General features: G+C 48.3%; 1 protein-coding gene across 7 annotated transcripts in view; it reads left to right on the top strand.

Annotated features, from left to right (window-relative positions):
• Window positions 1-26894, top strand: part of LOC146334070 (hepatoma-derived growth factor-related protein 2-like) — a 73052-nt gene that overhangs the window by 13302 nt on the left and 32856 nt on the right. For 2 of the 7 annotated variants that reach the window (XM_084825280.1, XM_084825284.1), the window contains exons 6-15: window positions 332-394; window positions 978-1122; window positions 5278-5356; window positions 6401-6668; window positions 13784-13881; window positions 16298-16368; window positions 16483-16553; window positions 17388-17489; window positions 17891-18104; window positions 18545-18677. In XM_084825280.1, coding sequence (XP_084681406.1) covers window positions 332-394; window positions 978-1122; window positions 5278-5356; window positions 6401-6668; window positions 13784-13881; window positions 16298-16368; window positions 16483-16553; window positions 17388-17489; window positions 17891-18104; window positions 18545-18677 — 1244 coding nt within the window. The other 5 variants (XR_014786437.1, XM_084825279.1, XM_084825281.1 and 2 more) reach the window with 5 other exon arrangements.

Genomic DNA, 26894 nt, shown 5'->3' with positions numbered 1-26894 from the left:
GAAGGTGACTTGCATTACTGCATAGAAAAGTATAGCCTTTAGGCCCTACTGTGTCTAACCTATTTTTTCCCCTCTGTGCCTATGTTATGCCAGCTGAGAATAGCTTCTCATGCATCTGACCAAGTGCTGTCTGGTCCACAAAAGATGGTGTCACAATAACCAGGTGGTCTTCAAAGTGACATGAGGTTGTTGGCTGTTTCCTAATGGAGATTTTAACAGCTTAAAACAAGGATAATAATAATAGAATCTCCCCCTTCTCTGACAGGCAGGGGTCTGGTTAATGGGACAGGGAGAGGGTCTCCCATATAAAGGTGTGTCTCCCCCTTCCTAGGACTTCACTCCGGCGAAAAAACCTCCACCGAGGGCTATGCGGCGGGGTGGGTGGAAGAAAAAGGTAAGGGCTTTCATAAATCTGGTCCCAGCGGCATAATTGTTGATTAAAATAATTTATAAGCCACCCATCCTTGCAGATACTATGGAGGTGTACAAGAAGTATGGCTATAAATAGTCATATAAATACAATAAAAACAGTCATCAAAACAATTAAGACAGACATCGGGTACATTAATGGTGTAATCCCATGCATGTTTAGGTGGAAAACCCATGCTGGCTGGGGAATGCTGGGGGTTGTAGGACTTTTTTCCATCTAAACATGCATAGAATTGCACCTTAAGACAAAAAAACCAACTTGAAATGCCCAGGTGAACAGAACAGTTTTAACCCAGCACCAAAAGGATCATAATGTCGGTGCCAGATGTGCCTTTAAAGGGCTGTCCCAATAAAGGCTGTTCCTTTCTTGTTGTTACATGACACATTAAAGATGCTTGTAGAATGGCAGATCTTAAGACCTAGGCAGGCTGATACAAGGAGAGATGCTCCTTCAGGTATTTGGGTCCTAAACACCTTGAATTGGGCTGGGAAGTGAATAGGCAGCTACACCCCTGCCTTACATAATGAGATGTCTTGCATATTGGCAGAAAATTGAATCAGGCTCTGAGTCGGAGGCCAAGGCCGAGTCGGAGGGAGAAGACGACGAGAGAGAGAAGGCCAGGGCTCCCACACCCAAGTCTGATTCTGACTCGGACGAGTCCGTCCAGAAGCCTTCCCCGGGATGGAAGCCGGGTAGGTGACCTGGTTTTGTTCCCGTAGTTAGTCCCTGTTTTTTATATGTGTGTGTGTGCATGCGTGTGCACATATATTTTTTTTCCTGACATGTGAGTTGATGCATTTGAATTTTTGCCATTTCCAGATCTTGCATTCGTGTTCAGAAATGTGCACCTGTGCATACATGCACTTCTGAAAATGCAGACGTGCATGTTTGCACAAATTACTCCCCCCCCTTTTCCCATTTGTTCTGGAGAAATGCACACTTTTAAAATTGGGCATTCTTTCCATTGGGAAAAATTGCACACTTATAAAAATGCACATTTTTCCTGATCAGAAACAGAAAAAGATGCTTGTGTCCGGGAATATAAGCGAGGCAAAAAAAGCTTCGAGGAAGAATTCAAAGAGCCTCAACAAAGACTGTATGTTCACCCATCCCTAGTTTGAAAGTTGGGATATTGTGAGACCTGAAGTAGGCCCATGCTCCAGTTAATCCACTAGGGTCAGAACTGGTGCCCGTGGTTTTGGCTCCCTGGACAGATTACTTCACCTTGCATTGTGGTACATCTTCCTGTATGCCTCACCACTCTCATAGAATTATAGAATAGTAGGGTCGGAAGGGGCCAAAAAGACCATCGAGTCCAATTCCCTGCTCAGTGCAGGAATCCAAGTCGGAGCATCCCTGACAGATGGCTGTCCAGCCTCGTCTTGAATGCCTCCAGTCTGGGAGAGCCCACCACCTCCCTAGGTAATTGGTTCCATTGTCGTATTGCTCTAACAGTCAGGAATTTTCTCCTGATGTTCAGCCGAAATCTGGCTTCCTGTCACTTGAGCCCATTATTCCATTTCCTGCAGTCTGGGATGATCGAGAAGAGATCCTGGCCTTCCTCTCTGGGACAGCCTTTCAAGTCCTTGAAGAGCGCTATCCTATCTCCCCTCACTCAGTCTTCTCTTCTCAAGGCTAAACATGCCCAGTTCTTTCAGTCTCTCTTCATAGGGCTTTGTTTCCAGTCCCCTGATCATCTTTGCGCGGTGCCCAGAACTGGACACAGTACTCCAGATGAGGCCTACCCAGTGCTGAGTAGAGGGGAACTAGCACTTCCAGGGATTTGGAATCTATGCTTCTATGAATGCAGCCCAAAAGAGCATTTGCCTTTTTTGCAGCCACATCACATTGTTGGCTCATAGTCAGCTTGTGATCTACAACAGTTCCAAGATCTTTCTCGCTTGTAGTGTGGTTGAGCCACGTATCCCCCATCTTGTAACCCTGCATTTGGTTTCTTTTTCCTAGGTGCAGAACATGGCATTGATCCCTATTGAATTTCATTCTGCCCAGCTCTCCAGTCTGTCAAGATCACTTTGACTTTTGTTTCTGTCTTCCAGGGTATTAGCTATCCTGCCCAATTTTGTGTCATCTGCAAATTTGATCAGCATTCCCTGCACCTCCTCCTCCAAGTCATTAATAAAAATATTGAAGAGGACTGAGCCCTGCACTACCCCGCTCATTCCTTCTCCTCAGTTCGAGAAGGTCCCATTGATGAGCACTCTTTGAGTCTGATTCTGTAGCCAGCTGTGCATCCACCAAATCGTTGTTTCATCTAGCCCACTTTGAGCTAGTTTGCTCATCAGGATATTGTGGAGCAGTTTGTTGAAAGCTTTGCTGAAGCTGAGGTATATTATGTCCACAGCATTCTCACAGTCCACAAGGGAGGTTACTTGATCAAAAAATGAGATCAGATTTGTCTGGCAAGATTTGTTTTTGACTAATCGGTGTTGGCTTCGAGTAATCACGGCATTGTTGTCAAGGTGCTTCCAGATGGATTCGTTTATCATCTGCTCCAGAATTTTCCCAGGGATTGATGTCAGACTGACTGGTCTGTAGTTCCCAGGTTCCTCCTTTCTGCCCTTTTTGAAGACAGGGACAACATTAGCCCTCCTCCAGTCATCTGGCACTTCCCCCGTCCTCCATGATTTCTCAAAGAGAATAGACAGCGGTTCTGAGAGTTCTTCTGCCAGTTCCTTTATTACTCTAGGATGCAGTTCATCTGGCCCTGGAGATTTGAACTCATTCAAGGTAATTAGGTGTACATTGACCATATGCCTATTGATCTCAAGCTGCAATCCTCCCCCTTCAGCCTGTACTTCGCCTCTGCCATGGGGGGTCATAGACCCTCTTTTGGGAGAAGACTGAGCCAAAGTAGGAATTGAGCTCCTCTGCCTTTCCTTTGTCATCAGTTATCATTTTGCCATCCTTATTTAATAGCTGAACCACCATTTCTTTCCTCTGCCTTTTACGATGCACGTAGCTGCAGAAAGCTTTTTTGTTGCTTTCAGCATCCCTCGCTAACCTCAGCTCGTTCTCGGCTTTAGCCTTCCTGACACCATCCCTGCAATTCTGTGCTACCTGCCTGTACTCTTCCTTTGTTACTTGACCTTCCTTCCACTTCCTGTATGTGTCCTTTTTTGTTTTCAGGTCATCTCTAAGCTTGTTGTGAAGCCACATTGGCTTCTTCTGTTGTCCTCCACCTTTTTTTCTTGTTGGAATTGTTTGTAATTGTGCCTTGAGAATTTCCTTTTTTAAAACCCCCCACCCATCTTGGACTCCTTTTCTCCTTAGCATCGCCTGCCATGGGACCTTACTGATCATTGTTCTGCGTTTATTAAAATCAGCTTTCCTAACATCCAGGGTGCGCATTTGGCTACACTTGGCTTTTGCTTCCCTTAGAACCAAGAACTCAAGTACAACATGGTCGCTTTCCCCCAGAGTTCCTGTAACTGCTACTTTACCCACTAAGTCATCTCTGTTGGTTAGGATCAAGTCAAGGATAGCCGATCCTCTAGTTCCTTCCTCTACTTTCTGTGGGAGGAAGTTATCCGCCACACAAGTCAGGAATTTCCTGGAGGGGCCATGTTTTGCAGAATTTGTCTCCCAACAAATATCGGGGAGATTGAAGTCCCCCATTACTACTACATCATGCTTCCTTGAAACACTGGCTATTTGCATTTCAAAAGTTTCATCCTCATCTTCTTGATTGGGTGGCCAGTAGTAGACTCCGACCACCAGGTTCCTTTTATTCTTTGCTCCATTTATTTCAACCCAGATGCTCTCGATGGGGCTACCAAGCTCCTCCTCCTGTATTTCTGTGCAGAGATACGTATTTTTCACATACAGTGCAACCCCACCCCCCTTTCTGTTCCTCCTGTTCTTTCTGAACAAGTTACATCCTTCAACTGCTGTATTCCAGTCATGAGGGTCATCCCACCAAGTCTCAGTTACACCTATCAAGTCATAATTTCCCTGTTGTATTATGAGTTCAAGTTCGTTCTGTTTGTTTCCCATACTCTGAGCATTAGTATATAGACATCGAAGACCATGTACTTCATAGTCTGGCTTTCTTCCTACATGTTTGTGAAGCCTGTTATTAGGTGCTGTTAGAGCTGTTCTCTTCGTTGCGGTGTATGAGCCTTCATCCATTGGTACCCCCAACTTTACATCTCCCTTCCCCGTAGGATTCAGTTTAAAGCCCTTCTGATAAAGTTCTTCATGCTGTGGCCAAACACATCCTTCCCAGCCTTTGTGAGGTGCAACCCGTCCCTTGCCATGCTCTGCTTGTGCCTTCATGCTCTGCTTGTCGTCTTCCCAGAGCCATCAGGCTGTCCGCTGTTGGTAACAGGATGCTGGACTTCAGTCTGACTCAGCAGGGCTCTCCTTACCTCCTAACACGAGCTAAATGGAACTTCCATGTCTTGTAGCAGTCTGTCTCTGAATGTCATGGGTATTTCCTTTTGCTCTGTGATGGCATTTAACTATCCATTTAGCTACTGGGGGGCTGATAAGAAGAGATGAGGGCAATTGAGAGTGACAGCAGTTGACGTTAATTGAGGGAAAATGCAACTGATGTGAGAAGGCTGTTGCCTTTGCATTCTGCTTGTGGCCTTCCCAGAGGCCTCTGGCTGTCCACTGTTGGAAACAGGACACTGGGCTAGAGGGCCGTTTGATCTGATCCAGCAGGACTGTTCTTGTGTTCTTAATCCCCTTCTGGGTTAACTCAAAGGACTTCCTGCTTTGCCATGGGGGTGGGCTCGCTTTAGGATTGGGTGGCTGGGGGGGGGGTGTTGTTCCTCTTCCTGTATAGCTAAATCTCTGTTTGCTTTCCCCTCCCACCCCTGTAGCTGCAGAAAAACCACCCCCAAAGCCTTGTGGGAGGAAAGTGAAGCTAGAGAGGGTTTCCAGCAGCTCCAGCAGCGACAGGTGAGAGGTGCTGGGGTTTTAAGCACTGCTGCAAATCCCTCCTTAACATAGGAGCTAGAAGCTGGACAGGAGATGGAGACTCAAAACTAATGGTGTAAGGAGAGAGAGGAGCTACTGGCTGGGTTCACACAACATGCTGACCCACACTCAGTGGTTGAGTGTGGGTTAACGTGTTCTCCGAACACAGCATGTTTTCCGCAGGGTCGGTTATCGGGTTGTCTGAACACAGTCAGGGTGGCTTGTTAACTGTGCAGTGTGGCATGTTAACCACTCCTAACAACCCAACAACAAACCAGGGATTCTCAAGGTGGCTTGTTTGAGAAAAATTAGCCACACTTCATGGTTAACAAGCCACCCTGGCTGTGTTCAGACAGCACGCTAACCCACGGTTCAAGAAACAACTCATGGTTCAAAATAAGCTATACTTAACCACTGAGTGTGGGTTAGCGTGTTGTGTGAATCTAGCCACTGGCAATCCTAACAGATATTGTGCTGAGTAAATTAAAGAAAAAGGGTGCTGTCTCTCCGGTTGGAAAATCTTCAGATTTCACTTTATGGAATTGTGTCAGGAAAATATGCCAAAGGGATCAACTTCCTCTAAGAAACTCTTAAGGATAAGAAAGGTCAAAGTTTCAATAGTGATAAGAAAAGGAGAAACAGAAAAGCTTGAGATGCCACAAAAAAAGAAAACACCAAACAAAGAACATAAAAGGTTCAGCTTGTAAAAAGAGTGCCTCTTTAATGAAAATTAAGAGACTATATAAATGACTGGATGAGAAGGGAAAAGGGCAGAAGAGTTCCGAAACTCAAGAACAGAGTAAGTTAATCGAGAAAGAGGGAAAAGATCTGGTCAGCCCAATGGCCAGTATGTCTCAGTAACTGATGATGAGACAGAGCATTTAAGGTGGCTTGTCACAGCTGCTGAGCTCTGTAATTCCAGGCAGATTAAGCAGATCTCATGTTTACCCGATAGCCAGGCGTGCAGGCCCTTGTTGTCCTTCAGTCACTTTCTTTGGTCTCTCCCCCCCCCGGCCCTCCCAACAGTGACATGGACCGCGTCGGTGAATGGAAGCGTCGCGATGAGGAGCGCCAACGGGAGCTGGAGGAGAAGCGGAAGCACGAGCAGGAGAAGGAGCTGCGCCGGCTGCGGGAGCAGGAGCGGGAGGAGAAGGAGCGGAAGAAGGAGAAAGCCGAGAAGGGAGAGGTGGAGCGCTCCGATAGCAACAGCAGTCTGGACAACGAGGTCCCCCGGAAGAGCAAGAAGGGGCGGCTCAACGCCCTGTCGGATTCAGACTCTGAAGCAGAGAAAGAGGTGAGCTCAGAAGGCTGAGCTGGGAGTTGCACGGAGAAGGCCAGTGATCTCGTGCAGCCAAGGAAATGTCCCAGGCCTTCCCCAGTTAAGTGTAGAGCATCCTTTTGTTGTTGTTCAGAAAATGGAGCTTCAGTTCCCTTCAGTAGCTTCATAGTGCTTTTGGTGACCCTGGATAACAGAGCGGCCTTCTGGAGTGTCCACGGCGTACAAGTAGCCAACAGGCCTTTCTGCATACCACAGGGAGCCAAATCTGCAACCTTTGTCCTGAGGGCCAAATCTGGCCCTTTCGGGTTCCCCAGTTGGCCAAGCCCCTTTCCTCCAACCACTGATCGAGTGGTGGTTTCCTGGCTTTTATGCAGCTTTCCCTCCCATTCTAAGAGGTTTTGTTCCTGGCAGTAAGAGCTTTAAGCTACAATGTGCTGGCAGTTTTGGCATTTTAGTTCCTCCCCTTTTGCCATGCCCATTGCTGGAATGCAGTCCCTGAGAGCTTCTCCAAAATTGAATTCCTCCCTCAGGCTGAAAGAGGTTCCCCATCCCCAGCATACCTGGTGTTCTGCTCTGAACTGAAGCTCAGTTCCAAGTGATGCTTGGAAGTGTTATTCAGGTCCTTGAGTTCTGTTGGATTGTTTTCTTCTTTTTAAGTCTGTTTGGGATCTTGGGAACCAGTCACAGACCAAAGAGTTCCCCTGGGCTTGCAACCCAAGTAGGGATGTCAGAGGAATCCATTTGCGGGGGCGGTAGGGGGGCTCCGCGAGCTTTCGTCAGCTTGACCCTGGGACTCTGGTCCGACGTCCACTAGTTGGCCTGATTTGGCCTGCACTGAGTTGGGCCAGTTGGTGGATTTTCTGCCATTGCACAGTGGCATGGCAGTTGGGGCGGGAGGATGAGAGGGTGCATCATTTTTATACAGGCCACAGAATTTCAGTGCAGTTTTTTAAAAAAAACACACTTTAAAGACTTCCTGGCTTGGATGGGTGGAGAGAACATCTGTTGATGGCACAGCTTGTAGAGGCTTCACGTGTTCCCCCCATGGGGATCCACCCTCCACTGAGCTAGCACCACTGCCTGGGGCTCTCCAAATCTCAGGTTTCCTGTTACATACATGCAGAGCTGCCTTGCATAAAGTCAGTAATACTGCAGTGGAGGAGGATGTCCTTATATGGGTTGCCCCTCCCGCTTGCTCCGATAGGCAGGAATATGCAAATTAACTGAATTGCCCTCGCACGTGGGAGAGCAACCTACTCCCAGTTTTCATTTCCTGCCTCAGCTCCGAGCAGGTTGCTGGAGTAGCTCCTCTAGCACTCCAGCCCTTTATAGCTACAGTTTGCCTCACTTTTTTCTTATTTCTTTCTCTCTATCCGTCTTTACCTTCTCCCGCAGTTTCCAAAACAAAAACTTTCCCCCTCTTTTTAGAGTTAAGAGCTTTTCTAATTACAGTGGTGACCAGGCCTGTGCCTGCAATGCTTGATTTCACCTTGGAGATAGAGAGGCCCGGAATGCCGGGGGACTCCTTTCTGGAACCTCAGGAAAGGGCCACGGGGGCAAGTCTGTCTGCCTGGATAAGATGCTTCCCAGCACCATCCAGCTACAGGCTGAAGCAGGGCCTGTCCCCCTCAGCGCAGGCGGGCCTAGTAGGAGCAAGGCAGGCCTGGCGCGGTATCATGTCCTGACCCCGCCCGGGGACTGGGAACGATCCAAGGAGGGCTCAGAACAGGTAAGTCCCAAAGGGCCTGCATCCCAGCAAACTGCCTCCAATTTGCCCCCACTGTCAATCACCAACAGCCAAGCCCTTCACCTGAAGTTCGCTGATGGATCCAAGGGGGGAGTCCACCTGGCTATCCCCCCTAGCAACTCAGCATGTGGGATAAGGCCTCTGGCCTTCCTACAGAGCCAACTGGGTGCAAGCATTGGAGAGATAATAGGGGCTAGGGGAGGGAATCATCTTTTCCCCTCCCTCTTCCCCCCCAGTCAGGCAGTGAGGTTGTCCCTCTGCTGGCGCCCCAGCACCATTTGCATTCCCATCATTTTCAGTGCAGCTGCCATTGTGGGCAGACCACATGGAACAAAAAGGCCGATCCCCTCTCTCCACACATCTCCAAGGCCAGCCTATTCTGCAAAGGGCAGCAAACGCAAGCCCACAGAGGGAGGGGATCCTTCTTCCTTACCATATGTCCTGCCTCCACATCACTGTATTCAGAGGCAGCTATTTCTGCATTCCTGTCTGTGGGAGAACAGGGAGGCCTTTTCAGCAGAGGAAGTCCCTGCTAAAAGCCCAGCCTCACAAAGGCCCTGTCAGACTGAGGATTCCCTAGTCTTATTAAATCATGCTGCTAATACTGTGCTCTAGGGCTGGTCTGAAGGCCCATGATGCAGGCAACTTGTTGAAGCTAAGTTGGTCTGGGCCTGGATAGTGTTTAGATGGGAGGCCACCTGGAACTCTTATGTAACTGGACATGAATTCTGAGGAGGTGAGGACAGGAAAAGAAGCTAAATTCTGATCATCCGGAAGGGGTGGCAGATGTTTTTTCCTAACTACATCCCTTCCCCCTTATTGTTCCCATCCCCAGCACCTTTATGGAATGATAAAGGCAAAATGGGTTCAACCAGGCTCATCCAGACCAAGTAGCTCCTTTACAAAAAAAAAATTATAATTTTCCAAAAAAGGGTAAACAAATGACGGGTGCCCCGATGGATGCCCCTGCGGCTGCCCCACTTTTTGGTGCAGTATATTCAAAGAAGAGGAGTTTAAACCCTTTTGCTGGGGGGAGGGGGAGACTTCTTTTCATTCCTTAATATAGGAATAAAAGATCCTGGGACAGCAGAGGGTCCAGGTCCACCAGGGGCAGATGGGGATCCATACCTAGGTGCCAGCAGAGCCAGGGGGTTTGACCCCCCCTCCCGCCAATACAGCCCTTGAGGGGCAGCAGAGACGGCAATAAGCATAACTATGCAGCTCCCCCAGTGGGAGGGAGGTTTCAGACTTTTTATCATCAATGGAAAGTCTCCAGCTCAGGTTAATGGGTGCTATGCACCATCAGGGGGGCCATATATATTTGATTTTAACTTCCTCACAACCTTTTCATCTCTTTCCCAAGGTCCAGGGAATTGGAGAAGAACCACTTAGTCCTGCAGGCCATATCTCATCTCATCTATGTCGGAGGGATCAAGCCAGCGCCATCATTGGAAAGATTGAAAGGCTGCTACTCAATATTTTTCATTCCTCCCCCCCCCCCCCCCCCGGATCAGGGACTGGAGGATAATATTGTACCTGAAATGGGTAGATATAAAAAAATTCAGAATGTTTTGGATGGAGACACTTGTACCATTCTTTAATCTGTCCAGAGAGGAGATTTTCTGGCATCTTTGGATCTCACAGAAGCGTACTTGCATGTCCTGATTCACCCGGCTCACAGACAGTATTGTGGTTTACTTATCAGGGAAATATTATCAATGCAGAGCCCTTGCATTTGGTCTCTCCTCAGCCCCCAGGGTAGAATTGGTAGTACCCCTGAGAAGGCAGCAAATTCACCCCTGTCCTCACCTCAACAGCATTCTAATCAAGTCTCCCTCACTCCAACAGGAAATTCTGGATGTCCACAGGACATTAGCATACTTTTAGTCACATGTTTTCCTGGTGAATGTCAGAAAAAGTCAGTTTTGCCCTTCTAGGGAACTGCAGCACCTCAAGGTAGTAGTGAATACTCAGTCAGGTATAGTTCTGCCTTCTGCTGGAGAGATCAGAAAAGCTCCAGGCCAGTAAGAGTGATCCTTCAGAATCCCATCCCAGATCTGATGGCCCTAGCACAATTGCGGGGGTTGTGATCACTACCATAGATGTGTCCCATGTGCCAGAAAACACTCTAGGCCCCTTCAGTGGCATGTCCTCCTTTTTTCCAGGAGGATATAGCTGTCAGAGACACAAACCAAGCCAAGCAGTGGGCAGAGTCAAACCTCGTATCGCTATCAGCCAAGTACGTTCAAGGGGATTTAAACTCCTTTGCAGACTGGCTGAGCTGACTGGATGTCATCTAGACAGACTGGAGTCTCAACTCGGTGGTCTTTCATGCCATAGTTCAACATTTCAGTACACCAGTCATGGACTTGTTTGCATCCCCCATGAACCACGAAGGACAAACAAAGTCCTTTCCAGGTATGCAGCAGAGGGTGTGGAAGACAATAGATACCGTGTCTGCTGCTGTGTCCTACAGGCATCCTGTACACTTTTTAGTCCAACCTCCATGAAAGCTCAACCCCTGTGCAGAATCCAGCCGATGCGCGTGCTGTGTGATTCTGGTAGCACTAAACTGGCTGAGAAGGGCCTGCTACTTGGTCCTTTTACAGCTGTCGGTAGCATAGGCCACTACCAACAGTTCCAGACCTTCTCTGTCAAAATTAATTAAATACAAATAAAATAAAAGCCATGCTGATCCCAGCTGCTTTACAACTCCACGCTTGGCATGTGAAGGGTTAGTACTAGCATGCACCAGTTACAACACAAAAGACAAGATAGTCTTTTCTTGTTTTCCTACAAAGAATCCACAAACATGATATTGGGATCTTGCAGGGAGCTTTTTGCAGGTGGTGGAGGCTCCGATTAAGGCTGACATCGGACTGGCCCTGACGTTCCTACAAAAAGGGCTGGATCAGGGGCTCAGCCCAATCTCAAGAGGTGGTTCATGGCATTGTCCTCTGTGTTACCTGAGTCTTCCCATAGATCCCTGGCAGTGCACCCTCATATAAAACGTTTTCTAAGGGGTGTTTCCTTACTAAAGCCAACACTTATCCACAGGTACCCTCCTTGGGATCTGCATGAAGTCCTCAAAGCTCTTACCAAGCCTCCTTTCTAGCCTCTGTGAAGGGTCTCGCTGACCTTTTCTGGAAGGTTCTTTTCTCTCGTAGCCATCACGTCGGCCTGCTGGGTATTGACTAGAAAGGAACTATGCTTTGTCCAGCAGGACGCAGTCATACTTCACTTGGATCTGACTTTTATTCTAAAGAATAATTATAAAATAACTCCATCTTCTGCAGGGCAGAGGAGCTCATTCGGCCATCCTTTTGTCCTGGGATGAGTCGGCTCCTAGAAAGAGGATGGCACGTGTTGGACTTAAGACATGCAGTTAAGATCTATCTTAAAAGGGCTAAAAACTTTTGTGTCTTTGACTCTCTTTCTGCTTCATTTCAGCCTTCCACCATAGGCAAGAAGATCTCCAAGTCAACGTGGGCACAGTGGATTAAGGCCTGCATTTTCCTCTGTGTTGCACTCTAGTTCTGCTTGGCCTGGGGGGATCTCCGCTCACTTTGTACAGAGCGCAGCCACCTCTACTGCCTTCGGGACCAATGCCCCCATCATGGACATTGCAACTTGGGCTTCGTTGTCTTCCTTTGTGAGACATTACAAGTTGAAACGTCCTCGCTTTGGCCAAGGCATCTTTTGGCCAGAGGGTGCTTCAGCAGATGGTTACAGTTTAATTAACAGGGTTAGCAGCGACTTACACGCCCAGTTCGGGGCACCGCTGTTAGACACCCCATATGAGGATATCCTCTGCCACTGCAGGAAAAAGGAACGTTGGTACGTACCGTAATACGTTCATTTTCTCCAGTGGATGGAGGGTATCCTATCCACCCAGCAGCAATCTGTCGCTGATCAGGGGTTTCCTCAATTAGTTCTTCTGAAGGTGTTGATCAATGTTTTTACTAATAAAGTTACTGGAAATTTGAGGCTGAGACATCTTCTGAACTGGAAGTAAGTTGCTCTCCTACTGTGAGAGGGCAATTTAGTTAATTTGCATATTTCTGCCTATTGGAGCAAGTGGGAGGAGCAACCCATATAAGGATGGGTTATATGACTTATATGATGGGACCATATAAGTCCATCCACTGCAGACAATGAACATATCATGGTAAGTACCAACATTTCTTTTCCACCCATATGAATTTGAAGGGCACCTTTTCTGCTGCTCTGGGGGTGGGGGGCCCATGCGGTTCGAGGCAATCCTTCACATATCCCAGCCCCCAGCCAGATTGGGCTTTGTGGATCCTGTGACCAGTGCTTTGAACTGGGCCTGGAAACAAATGGGTGGGGAAATATTTCCTTTCTTTTCTTGCACCGTCAGAGTAAATCACCTTGGGCAGGGTTCCCCAACCCAGTGCCCTCTAGATATGTTGGACTGCAACTCCCAGCATTCTCCAGCCAGCCATGCTGGCTGGGGGATACTGGGAGTTGTAATCTAACACATCTGGATGGCTCCAGGTAGGGGAAGGCTGACCTTTGGTGTAAGAGTGAAGTATACCTCTTGTTTTGATTCCAACCCCCAAGCCCACCCCATTCTGCTGCGATCACAAGTTTGGGAAAGGCAGTGTGGAAGTCGAAGCACACTCTCAGGCAGAGTTTGCAGACAGTAGATCTCCATTTACTGGTAGATCTCGGGGTGGTTTGCTATAGATCAAGGATTTGCAAGGATTTCTGACTCCCAGTTGTTGAACAGTTGCTGCAGTAAAATGACTCTCCCTGCCCAAAAGCTTGTGGTCACCAGGAGTGGATTTTTGTGTAGCAGAGGACTATGAGCTCTGTTTAGATCTGGTGCTAAGTGTGCTTTGTTTGCACCAGTCTCTGGTTGGTGGATCTCAGGGTTCTGGGGAAAAGCAGAGTAGTTCCCACAAGGCCAAATGGAAGCAATTTTTTGTGGCCGTGTGTACTCCGAGGATGGGGAGAAGGAACCTGGAAGCTTTTATGGTTTTGGTACTTGTTTACAAGGCCCTAAACAACTCAGGACCAGGATACAAAAGAGATGGCCTGATCCCCTCCCAGCCTCTTCGGTTGCTACGTTCATCTGGAGATGGTGGTGTCCCTCATCAGGCCTTGAGTACCATAGCTCCCACGGTCTGGAGTTCCCTTCCGCTACAAATTAGGCAGGCGCCAAGTTTTCTGCATTTTCGGTGCCTACTAAAAACATCCTTTTTCCAACAGCCTTTCCCAGGCAAGTAATGTTGTCCTCCGTGCATTGCTTAGAAATTTCTTTAGCAATAAGTGATTCATAAATAAAGTGAAAGAAAGAAGGTTTTCACTGTCTGGAATGTGAATGCCTCTTTGTGGCGTCTCCCTCCACCCCTTTTAGGTGAAAAAGCCTCCAAAGAAGCAGTCGTCCTCAGAACTCTCAAGGAAACTGAGTCAAAAGGAGAAGAGGGGCCAAGGAGACAATAAGCCACGGAACAAGTAAGGAGCCAAGCTGGCTTGCAGATTTATTTATTTGGTTATAGCATGCTTATCCTGCCTTTTAGCCAAAAAGTCTCCCAAGGTGGCTTACAAAGATAAGAAATAAGACAGGGTTACAATCTAAAAGGCACAACACAAAAGGAAAGGATTGGGAGGGAGGAGGAAAAAAGCATATTCAGGCACTAGATTCTTAGTTGCCAACTAAGATGAAGGAGTTTGGGGAGGGGGGGATGTGTACCCAGGGCTGTGTGTGTCATGGCCCTGTGGGAGTGTAGAATGCATTTTTGGGCACAGAATCCAGGCTCCTAGAAATAATCTGTTTTCACCCTCGTCCAATGAGGTGGGGTTACAAAGTTACCCCAAACACACTTGACATTGCAGAATTTACACAGAAGTAGACCTACAACCCCCTTCATGGATCACTGCCTTGTTGTGGCAAAGGGGCTTGCGTAACTCAGTGAAGCCATAAGCTATGCCGTGCAGGGCCACCCAAGACGGACCGGTCATGGCGGAGAGTTCTGACAAAATGTGGTCCACTGGAGAAGGAAATGGCAACCCACTCCAGTGTTCTTGCCAAGAAAACCCCATGGAACTTTGATTGTGTGGCTCACAACAAACTGGCAAATCCTTAAAGAGATGGGGGTACCAGACCACCTTACCTGTCTCCTAAGAAACCTGTACGAGGGTCAAGAAGCAACAGTAAGAACCAGACGTGGAACAACCGATTGGTTCAAAATTGGGAAAGGAGTACGACAAGGCTGCATATTGTCACCCTGCTTATTTAACTTATATGCAGAGTGCCTCATGAAAAACGCCGGGTTGGATGAATCACAGGTCAGAATTAAGATTGCCAGGAGAATTATCAACAACCTCAGATACGCAGACGATACCACCCTAATGGCAGAAAGCGAAGAGGATCTAAAGAGCCTCTTGTGGAGGGTGAAAGAGGAGAGTGCAAAAGCTGGTTTGAAACTCAACATTAAAAAAACGAATATCATGGCATCTAGCCCCATCACGTCCTGGCATAGAGAAGGGGAAGAAATGGAAGCAGTGACAGATTTTATTTTCTTGGGCTCCAAGATCACTGCAGACGGTGACTGTAGCCATGACATTAAAAGACACTTGTTCCTTGGGAGGAAAGCTATGGCCAACCTAGACAGCATAGTAAGAAGCAGAGACATCACCTTGTCGACAAAGGTCCGTCCAATCAAAGCTATGGTTTTCCCAGTAGTAACGTATGACTGTGAGAGCTGGACTATAAGGAAGGCTGAGCGCCGAAGAATTGATGCTTTCGAACTGTGGTGCTGGAGAAGACTCTTACGCGTCCCCTGGACTGCAAGGAGGTCCAATCAGTCAATCCTAAAGGAAATCAACCCTGACTGCTCATTGGAAGGACAGATACTGAAGCTGAGGCTCAAATATTTTGGCCACCTAATGTGAAGAGAAAACTCTCTGGAAAAGACGCTGATGCTGGGAAAGACTGAAGGCAAAAGGAGAAGGTGACGGCAGAGGATGAGATGGCTAGATAGCATCACCGATGCAATGAATATGGACTTGAGCACGCTCCGGGAGAGAGCGCAGGACAGGAAGGCCTGGCGTGCTGTGGTCCACGGGGTCACGAAGAGTTGGACACGACTGAACGACTGAACAAGAAGACCTAGAACATTGTCCCCCTGTGACACTGTTGGGTCCTGTCACCTGCACAATGTCCCCAAATTTCAACCTCTTACCACATACTATTTTCTTTCTGGAAACAAACATACACCTGGGCCAGAAAATATCCCCCCCCCCCCCCCCGTAATAAAAAATGATCCTGGGACGGCTTACATAAACATTTCAATAAGAGCATAAAATATAATCGGCATTAAAAAAGCAAACAAAATGGTAATTAAAGCCCATTTAATTACTGCTTTAACAGTAACTAAAACAGCAGACTGACATTTGAAATCCCTAAAAAGGCTGGAATGGAGCATCTCTTACCTGATGCCTAATAGATAACAGGATAGGGGCCAGGTGGACCTCTTTGGGGAAGGGGTTCCAGAAGCCAACCCTTCCCTGTCCCTGATCACACAACCCGTCTCATCTCTGACAGCAGAAGGTGGACCTCAGGGGGAGGTTCGGCATATGAATGTGATACCCAGGCAGGTTGATATGCAGATAGGCAGCATGCTGGCTGGGGATGATGGGAGTTGTAGTCCAGCAGATTTGGAGGGGGCCAAGTTGGGGAAGGCTGCAGTAGTATAACTGAGGCATTGCGAGCATTGGCTTTTTGAGGGGGCACAGGTTGCCTGTTTGCAGGTATTCTATAGGTGCAAGAGTAGACACGGGCCTGTCTGTAGTGTCAGTTCTTCTCCCCACCCCCACCTCGGCATGGTCAGGCTTCTTACTGCCCTTTTTCTTCACTCCCTCTCTATAGAGCTCTGAAAGTGGAACAAGGCAGGAAAAAGTCAGATCTGCTCCCAGAAAGAAGGGTGGAGAAGAAAAAAGGTAACAAGGGCACTGGGGGAACTTGGATTGCTTTGGTGATGAGGGGAGTGTGGAGGGCGGCGGTGCTGCGCTTTGGTTTTTGCAGGCTTTCAAAACCTTTTGCGCTGCTTGCAGAGCTGACGATCGAGGAGAAACTCCAGAAATTGCACAGCGAGATCAAGTTTGCTCTGAAAGTCGACAACCCGGTAAGCTCAGGGCCTCCCTCATTTTGAACCTGGGCTCGGGAAGCTCTCCTGGCCAAGCCCCTAACTTGCCTGAGGGCTCCAGTCTTTCCTGGCATTGCCTGCCCTTTTGGCCCCTGTGAAGATGTTGGTGGCACCCGCCAGACCCGAGTAGGGAGGTGGGTCTTTTGCCAGCTGTGTTCCTGGTTCAGATTCAACAAAGAGAAGATGCTTTGGCAACCAGGGCAGAAGGGATACCTTTTGAGTTTGGCAGCATCTGAGGTCAGGGGTGCACAACCTTTTTGGCCCTGAGGGCTGCATCCAGTACCTGCCAAGGGCTACCCATGTGCAGTTTCATACAGAAACACACTGCCGCTAGTGGGGCTTGTATTTTCTCTGCTGCCTTTTGTACCCATAGGTAAGCAGGACTGAATTGCTCAGCAGCACTTTGAATAGTATATCAAATATCAAACCTCTGCATGTCTACTCAGAAGGAAGCAGCTTCCTCCTCAGGTTTCGTTCCCTCTCCCAGCAAGGAAAAGCTGCTCAAAGATAAAGAGCTTTTCCCTGCTGGGAGAGAGGGGGAGGAGCGGGAAGGCTTGTTCGCTATGCATTACAAAAGATTCTGGGACCACGTTTGGCAGGCACATGCTCAGCTCACACCAGGGGCCACCCGGGCTTCTTGGGCCTACCTGTCACCCTAGAATGGACCCATCTCTGCCCATGAGCATTGCAAGTCTGAATTGGTACAGTCCAGGGGGAAAACCTGGTAATGGCATCACCCACCCATCCACCCCCAGTTTGTCTAAACTTCAGAGGCCTGAAAGTTCATCGCACCACCTTGTGCTCCCTCTACAGGACATCAAGCGTTGCCTGAGTGCACTGGAAGAGCTTGGCAGCCTACAGGTCACCTCTCAGATCCTCCAGAACCACACTGACGTTGTGGCCACCCTGAAAAAGGTTAGGGGGGCGAGTCTTGATTTGTGCATCCCCTCCCTTTTGCAAGGAGTCCCGCTGTCTACGCAGGGAGGGTTCTTGGAGTGCTGGTATGTGTCTCTCTTGTCTGCTAGCATTTCTGCTACATTCACTCCCAGTGCCTGGACTACCTTTCCTGTGTTCTCTTTGGCCAGCCACCTCTCCCTCCTCCAGGAGCATAAGAACAGTACAGGAGCGGTGGGGGGCACATGCTGACTGCATGTTCCTCACCCCTGTGCTACAGGATTAAAACTTGTGTGGCTGATAGACTGTGATTTCTTTAGTCGGGGGGACGGCCCTGAGGGAAGTCCTTCAGGCTTGCCCTTTTGAACTCTCAGAGGTGGGAGCGTTCACGTCCCTCTGTCTGTCTGTCTGTGTGTGATAAGATTCGGCGTTACAAAGCAAACAAAGACGTGATGGAGAAGGCAGCTGAAGTCTACACGTGCCTGAAGTCCCGTGTCTTGGGGCCAAAGGTTGGAGTGAACCAGAAAGTCAGCCGGGCCAACTCTGAGAAGGACAAGGGCGAAGGGGACAAAGGCAAGGAGAAGCTGCCCGAAGGAGAAACACTGAATGAGAGGGACAAAGAAAAGACATGTGCTGGTAAAGGTGGCTGCGCTGAGGGGGGCAGGGCGGGCCTTTTCGCAGGAGACACGTTGGGGTTGTTTCCTTCTGTTTGAGAGGGAGATGAAACCTTGCTTGCTCCTGCTCGATGCAAGGTCAGCCACCCCATCATCTTCACAGGAAGTGGGACCAGTGTGTCAGCCAGTCAGCTGTGCCGTTTTCTACACAACTCCATTCCATTCCCCCTCCCACCTGGTTTCCCATTCCCCCTGCCCCCAAAGTCTGTCAGCTTTCCATGCCTACTGAAATGCTCAATTCCTTGTTGGGCTGGCCCACCCAAAGCGAGCAGTAGGAGACACACAACATTAGGGGGATTTGGCAAAGTGTATTCCTTTTTATTTTTTATAACATATCAGTTCTCCCTGCCTTCGGATTGCATTTATCTCTTGCCTTGAGACTCACATCTCTTCCTTCCTCAGATCTCCCAGCCCCTGTGAATGGAGAGTCGGCAGCCCAGAAAGTGGAAGGTGTAGCAGAGAACAAGGACGGAGGTGAAGATTGGAATTCTGGAGAGGCCAAGAGAGGGGCATCCCCTGAAGATGCCCACAATGAGTAAGGGTTGTTTCTGGGTTTGGAGATCAAGTGTTACTCAAGGGCAACACAGTTAAAACTGTGTTGTGTGCTGTACAGAGGTGATGCCTGTTGGGGGATCAGCTGTTTAAAATCAATCAATCCCAGACTCCCACCTATAGAGATCCAGATTTTGCAGTTGGAATGAATTAGGTATATTGGCTGAATATATATAGATAGATAAAGTATGCAGAATTTGGAATCAGTCATTTTCGTGAGAAATTGATGAGAGCCTTGTTCTAGGTTAGCTTTGCATGCACAAGGCACTTGGCATCTCCAGCTAAAAGAAGGATGTGGTCCCACCTGATGGGAAAGAGCCCCCCCCCCCCCCAAATCTCTGTCTGAGACTTAGGAGAGATTCACTGCCAGTATTGGCCAAGATGGGCCAATGGTGTGACTCTCCTGAGGGCAGCATCTTGCATTCAGGGTGACAGACAAGCTGCTAGGCTTATCCTGTCCTACAATCTATTGTAACGCTGTTCTAAAACTGTTTTCTCCAACATGATGCTCACAGGCACCTCTCAGCTCCCTGCCTTTCCTGTTTTTTGTTTTAATTTCTTAAGAGCTTTTTTTGTTTTAGCAAAAATGGGGAGGCTGGCTTGCTGCGAAGTGGAGGGCTGGCCACCTGTGCCATCTTCATTTGGGTTCCAAAGTATGGTCTTGTGTTCTGGAACTCAGATCCCACCTCTGCCTTGGACTTAGAAGGTTCTTGGGCAGGTTACTGTCCTTTCAGTCTCACCAGTTTGCCTTCTGGGAAATGAGTGTTCTATGCCATGCCCACTGTGGCAGCCATTTAAGGGAATGGGAAACCCAGTTCTTGGGCCAGTTGCTTTTCTTTTACTCCTGGGAAATGAGTGCTTGGTGACTACCATCTCCCCCCACCCCAGCTTACCATGGCAGCCATTTTGTGAGAGCACCCTTGACACTTAAGATTCCAAATATGCCCACCAACCCAAAAAGGTTGGGGACCTCTGCCGTGTAAAACAGCCTCCCCACAACCTGGCGCCCTCCAGAAGTGTTGGATTCCCGATGTGCTGACTGCAGACGACAGGAGCTATGGCCCAACACATCTGGGGGGAGTTCTAGTTTCCTGCCTTGGCCTGGCGTCAGTAGAAGATCACCCAGTTCTGTTCGTTCGCTTTCTCTCCCTCCTCCTGTCTTCTTCCTTCCCTGTGTTCTTGTAGAGCGCAGGAGTATCCTGAGACAGAACGGGCAGGGGCTGAGCGGGAGGAGGCTTGCACGGAGTCAGACTCGGCCGACGAAGACGATGAGAACTGAGGCTGAAGGAAAGCCCTGCGAGAAAGTGGCCCCCAGCTTGTGGCGACCCGATAGCCCCCGTGGGCCCGGCCTGTCATTTGCCCTGTGTTTCAGAGATGCTTTTCCAAACCACACAGTAGATAACATTCTAGCTCATGTCCCCTTCCCCCTGTGCCCTCCTCCTCCTCTCTCTCTCCTCCTCGCTTTCCTCTTCCTCCTGCCCCCCTCTTGCTCCCTAGAGAATTACAAATTTCCAGGGTGACCCCACACTGCTGTATGTTGTATCAGTCCCATGTTTTTTTTGGGGGGGGGTGTTTCCCCATCTCCCCTGAACCTTCGCTCTTGCCTTGTCTCTTGTGATTTCAGCAGACGTGAAATGAATATATAAAGGGTTGTTTTTTAATGAAAAAAATGTGATTTACCTTCATCAAACTTCTTTATTGAGTTTTTCTCTCTCGTTCTACCCTTCCCTCTCTCGGGCGAGGAACGAGAAAGCGGAGAAACGGTTGTGTTCAAGGTGCCCCGCGTTTGTGTTCTTCTGTGGCCCCCGATTATCAGAGTGCCACCCATCAAGTGCTGCTCCTGCAGGGCTGCTGTTTGTTAGTGGATTGGGCTCATTTGCAGCTGAGAACTGGCTAGGCTTCTCCTTTTCTCAGCCAGGGAAAGGGAATCCACCTCTGATTTGATCATCCCCATTTGAGGTTACATTAGAACTGTGCTCTTGATGCTGAACCCGCATTGTTTCTGTCATTGTATCTCTTCCTCACCCGCCCACCCCTTCCCCATTTCTCTGTTGCTTCAGGATAGTTGCTGATGCTGTCCTCTCCTGCTGAGATAGGCAGGCCCTGCAAACATTACTCCAGTGGGGTGTGAGTGGCTGCAGCAGCCTGACTCCCTCGTACCCTGCTGCAGGAACGCCAGGAGCCTGTGATCCAGGCCAGAGGGTATGCTGCAGCAGAGTTGCCCCAGAAGGGGAGGAAAATGCTGGGTCATTAACTTTTTACAGCACAATGGGATGTGGGTTTCAGGATTTTTAACTGAAGCAGACTTATTCCGAACTGCTTTGGCCAGAAGGAATCCAGGTAGAGGAGGAATACTGGCAAAATATTGATAGAATCCAAGGTATTTTGTTCTTGGTAACCATGAAATAAAGATGTTCCAATCTGACAAGAAAACAGGAGTGTTTTGACCATCAGTTATGGAACACGGGGTGGTGATTCCACAAGAGTGAAGAATGACTGAAGCATGTGACACTGGCCACAGAATGGAGGTGCCGAAAAATCTAAATCTCGCCTTTCCTTGTCCGTGTCTCTGGGGCACCAATTTGCTGGGCCAGAAATAGCATGCGTTTCTCCCAACCTGGTTGGGCCCTAAGAAACAACGTTAATGCTTCTTTTTTTGCTTGTTTTCTATTGCTTCAACATTTATTTGTAAGCTATCTTGGTTATGTTTCTGAAAGGTGGGATAGAGAAGTACAACTAAATGAACCAAAAGTGGATCTTAGCACATGGGGTACCAGTAACTCCAGGATTCTACTGACACTCCCTGGAAGGTTTTAGAATGCCCTTCTGTCCTTGGAGGGTGTCCCAAGGAAGGTTGGAGACTGGAAAGCAACCTTTTGGTGATGTTTGGGGCAAGGGGCTCTTAGAAACTTATGCGTGACTTATTTTTCTTGCTCATTGGTTTGGCCATGTTCTCCTGCCTGCCTTTCTTATTCTGTTCACCTGTTTCCATCTCTGCCTTGTATCAAAAGTTCAATACAAGGTGCTCCTCCTCTCCTGTCAATGTCTACTTACTTTCTTAGCATCATAGAGTTTTAGAGCTGAAAGGGATCTTAAGAGATCTTTCTACCATGGGCAACAGCTGAGGAGCCCATCCTCTTCTACAGCCCCTGCCTTTGCACTGACAGAGCCACAAAAAGAAGACTATGGAGCCTTGAAAACAAGCTAAATTTGTCCTTTTCAAGGTTTTTTTTAGCTTACTTGCCGATTTCTTTATTTTTGCCTTCATGGCAGTGGGAGGAGTGCGGCTGGTTCTTGTACTGCCTTATCTCTATCCTTTGATTTCTCGCTATGTTTCCCCTGGCATATCCTTCATTCTTTTCAAATGAAAAGAATCACAGCTTCCAAGCTGAAAAATCAACTTGGAAGTCATTTGCCTTGGCTCTAATACTAACTGATGTTCTACACCTCTTACTACTTGTGTTTTCTCTCTTGTTGTATTATACCTACAGACTGAACTCTAATGTTCACTTCTCTCCCTCTGTTCCCCGCCCTGCCTTTTGAAAAATATCTCTCTGTTAACTAACCACAATGGGCCAGAGGGTATTGTGTTCTCTACAAATGTATGCATAAACTGCCCATCAACAGCAACAGAAGTTATCTGGGTGCTTCACACATAGAAGTTAAAACCATCAAGTCTAAAAACAAGATAAACACAAAATCTTAAAACAGCATTAAAAAGCTGGGACCTTCTCCATGCAAAGCAGGGGCTCTACCACTGAGCTGTGGTCCCTGCCCTGAGCTTACATGGTTCTGGTCATAAGGGGGAAGGGGAGGAATCAAGAGAGTGGGAGATAAGGTGGGTCTGATCTTGACTGAGTTGCAGCACTGCTGTTGCAGATGGCTGAAGGGGAATCTGGTGAGGAGGACTCCATGACATCCCACCTGGCGCTATAAAACTGCTAGTGATGGCCCAGCATGTTTCAGTACCGCTTGTTCATCCAAGAGTTCACCAAACTCTCTCTCTGTTGGGTAGGTCCCTATTATTTTTTTTTGGCGCTCTCTCCCTCTTGGTGACCAGAGCTGACATCCCTCCATATCCATACCTATCTCCTCCTTGGTAAGGAGCAGGTAATATCCATCAGTTGCTCCAACTTGTCTATCAACCTGTCCTTAGTTCGTACAAAGAGCTGGCATATCCGACAGTTCAGAACACTGTGTGGTTCATCCAGTTCGCTCTCCATCTCCCACTTGAGGTGCAGGTCCTTCAGTTTGCAGATTTGGACACTTCTGCCTTGGCGTTCATCATGATACTTGTGGTCATTTCTCCCAGAACCTTGTGTGGGGGAGAGAATGGGAAAGGCCTTTTGTCAATTCATTGGCTGCATATAGGTTTCTGGACACAGATCCAATGTAAGTCCTGCTTAGAGTAGACCCATTGAAATGAATGGGATTTAAGTTAGTCATGCTTAACTGAAGCACCATTTGTTTCAGTGGGTCTACTCTAAGTAAGACATTGGATTTTACTTTTTGAGCCCTATGTCAGCCTTCTCTTAACTAGCGCCTTCCAGATGTGTTAGACTACAATTCCCATTATCCCCAGCCAGCGTGGCTAGGTTGTGGAAAGCAGCTCTATGTAGTCTGGGACTGTGTTACTTTAAAGCAGGGACTCCGAACCTCTTTCAGCCCATGGGCTGAATTCCATTTTGGACAAGCTCTCTGGCTGCATTTCAGTGGTGGGCAGGGCAAAAGCAAAAGGGGAGGAGCCAAATATACAAAAAAAAAAACCACACACCCAGCATATTTTAGCTTAAAGCTGTTACTGCCAGTAATGAAGCCTTGCTTGTGTCAGGGAACCTGTGCATCTTGTAATACAGCTCAACGTTGTGATACTTTTGTATTCCGAGCCAGCTCAGAATGTGATGTGGAGGCTAGTTTGAGGGGCCGCCCTTGGCAGCGATAGGCAAGCAGTAGTGCTCTGATGTATCAGCCTTTGAAATATCCCACCATGCCCTGGAGCAATGATGCTACACTAGGTCATTGTCAAAGTGGCCACTCCCCCGCCCCCCAAAACCCGGCCAGCTAGAGTTCACAGTGCCAGTTAAAGGGTGGCCTACAGTTGGCAATGGAGCCTGGGCCCTGCTCATGGTTGCCATGTATTGACACTGAACTTGTGTCCCAGCGGAATGCAGAAAACAAGCAGGAGAGGTTTTCCACCCCTTCTCTCAATAGCAGGGGGTGAGGGTAGAAAAAAGATGCTTCCTCTGATGCATTTCTGCCAGTCAGGCAACTGCTAAAGGTGTAGGAGCAGAACCAGGGAAAAAATGGGCAACCCTCTATCCACTGCATACCATCCAGCTTCTACACAACCCCAGAGAAGAACCTTCTAAGCAAAAGAGAGTTGCTGGTGTTCTTTGTGTTTTGCAAAGCCAAACTACCTTCTCTATCAAAAATATAGACACGTCCATCATTTCAAGAGCTACCAGAGGAGCTGTCAGCTCATCAGACAAGCTGAGATCTCTGTCCAGCAGCATCTGCTGTAGGGTCATCTCAGGAATATCCGACACGCTTGCCTGACATGTGACCTGCAGGGTGTGCCAGTCCTCTTCCAGTTCATCTCTGCTGCTGTTCATGGCGGGTGAGAGAGCTGCTGAGAAACCTGGGTTTTAGTTCTCCAAGCAAAAGCAAGGCTCGTTGGAACGTTTAAACCTGGCATCCTGCTTCCTCCTGGGGACAGGCAAACGAACACTGGGCAACAGCCGTCCCCCCTCACTCTTTGTCCTCCAACGTCTGCAGTTCAAAAGTTGACAGCTACCAAGGCGGAGAGGGGTTGGTGGGTTTCTCTTCAGTGGCGCCGGCCCCACTTCTGGTGGGGCTAGACTTTGCCTGAAGTCCAGGCGCTGCAGCCCAAGGCCCCCCCCACAACAACAGCAGGTGATAGGGGCAGCAGCAAACGGGCCCAGCATCAGCACTTGGGCCTGTCGATATTAGACGTCAAGACGAAAGTCTTTAAGAAGTCAGTGGTCAAATTAATAAAGCAACAGACTAGAGATTAAATGTCTGCTGAAATTTGCCGGGGCGGGGGAGCTCCGACAGATCCTCCCACTTGATGGCAAAGTCTGAGCATCGTTTGGGGAGGAGGCCTGGTACGTATTTGTAACAGGGCTGCTGCCTTTCCACAGATACACCACTGCGTCACCACCCCGGTCTCAACCATACATCCAATCTCATGAGTCGAGGGCAGGAGGAAGGAAGGAAGGAATCTATTTTAATTCTAAAACTACACTTTCAGCCTGAGCTGGGCACCACAAAGCAGGAGTGGGCAACTTTACACACACACATGGACTGCACATGGCTGCTGCCACATTGCTGAATTTAGCGGTGGCACTTCAAACAAATTAGTTTGCTGCTATGGAGGATTAAGGATAAATGTTGCTCGTTTTTGGTGGCAAACCGCTTCTTTTCTCGCTGCTGTACATTTTGGTGGTTTGTGTGTGGGGTGGGGGTAGGGGGACAGGCGCCAGGCACAGTGCCAAAGAAGTGAAAGGGCACCAATCCATTTTTCTGTTCTGAAAAATGGATTGGTACCCTTTCACTTCTTTTACTTCCCTCTGTTTAAACCACCTTCCGTTTCTGGATGCTCCATCTGTAACTTTTAGCTAGATAGGCAGCATATAGCATCCATCTGTCCTAGACAATTACGTATGATTTGGGTTTATAAATGCTAGCAGCAGCACTGCTTCCCACTGTCAGTGGGATAAATATCCCCGATTATTTTGAAGCTTTGTCCCTCGCACCTTCTATCTCTCCCCTCCTGCCAATTCACAAGGCCCTCTGGGACTGGTAGCTCTTGAGAGAGAGCAGAGGTTGTGTAAAAGAAAAAGGGTGGGAGTCTGAGCAGTGCTGGCTCCAAGTTTTGGAGGACCTTTGGGCAAGATGCTCTCAAAAGGCCTCCTCCCTCAGTAGGTCTCCCTTCTTACCACCACTGTTGTCTGGGCCGGAGTGAGAGGCAGGGGAACAAGCAGGTTGCAACGGGGCAGAAGAGGAGCAGCTCCAGGGCGCTCTTCTCAGTGGGCCCCTGCTGGCGTGTAAGGCCTCAACAGATGCCCTACCCTTGACACCAGCCCTGGGTTCAAGACATTGGTGTCTTCCATTTGTAATCTCATGTTTTCCTATGGTCTTTTTCTTTTCTTACCAGGGGGAAAAAATAAGGAGGAAAAGATGAAAGAGGGACACCCCGTGTTACATCAGGCACACACAAATCTCTATCTCAAACTAGCCCCTGTTTCCCCCCTCATTGTAATGGGGTGAATGGCCAAGTCCTAGTAAAGGGTACCTCTCCATCCTGCTCCTAGGTTGGGCCCGGTTTTCTTTTTCTGTTTCCTCGTATTTCAAATTTTGTCCCCATTCTCTTACATTCTACTTCCAGTTCTTCCTGCCACAGCAGCTCAAGCACAGAGTCCACTTTCTGTGTGCTCAGAAAACATCCAGGGAGTCTCTCTCTGGCTCTCTTTAAGCTCAACAAACACAAGGAACAGATGTGTTAGCAGAGGTCCCCAACCTTTTTTTGGATTGGCAACTGCCTTTGGAATGTTGAGGGTTGTGGGCACTCTCACAAAATGGCTTCCATGGACAGGCGGGGTCTTTGCTCATTCATAACATTGCTACCGTAGTGGGCACGGCCAGCTCACTTCCCAGAAGGCGAACCAGGGAGGTGAAAAGAAAAAAACCCTGCCAAGAACCACTTTGCAGCATTCCAGCCTCCCTGTTAAAATGATAATAAAAAATCTTTAAAAGGGAGGACACCACGCTGCAAGCCCCAGTGTCAGGGCATGTCTGTGCAGCACATTTCAAACGAGTTTTGAACCTCTGCCCAACATGGTTCTTAACCAGGGAAGTATGTTTTTAAATTGATTTTATTTATTTGAAGTATTTTTATACCCCTCCTCAGCCACCGGCACCCCCGGAAAAACTCCTGAAGCAGCTTACACATAATCAGTAAAAGAAGGTAGTCCTTGTCCAAGGGCTTACAATTTAAAAAGATGTGACACAAGGAAACGTGGATGGGAGGGCAGAAGGGGGGAAAAAGCTAAGCTAACCAAACAGGATTAACCGGTGTTAACGGCAGGCTTTATTAGAACTAACTAGAAAGTCACACAGAAATTAGCTTTAAAAATCCCATAAATTGGCCCTAATAAAAGGTGTCTCCCCCCTCCCCCAC

Source organism: Heloderma suspectum, chromosome W (genome assembly GCF_057233095.1).
Source record: "Heloderma suspectum isolate Gila_16-S chromosome W, 16-S_ref, whole genome shotgun sequence".
In the NCBI taxonomy this organism is placed as follows: domain Eukaryota; kingdom Metazoa; phylum Chordata; class Lepidosauria; order Squamata; family Helodermatidae; genus Heloderma; species Heloderma suspectum.
The sequence above is the reverse complement of the archived record's forward strand: the minus strand, read 5'-3'. Positions and strand labels throughout refer to the sequence as shown.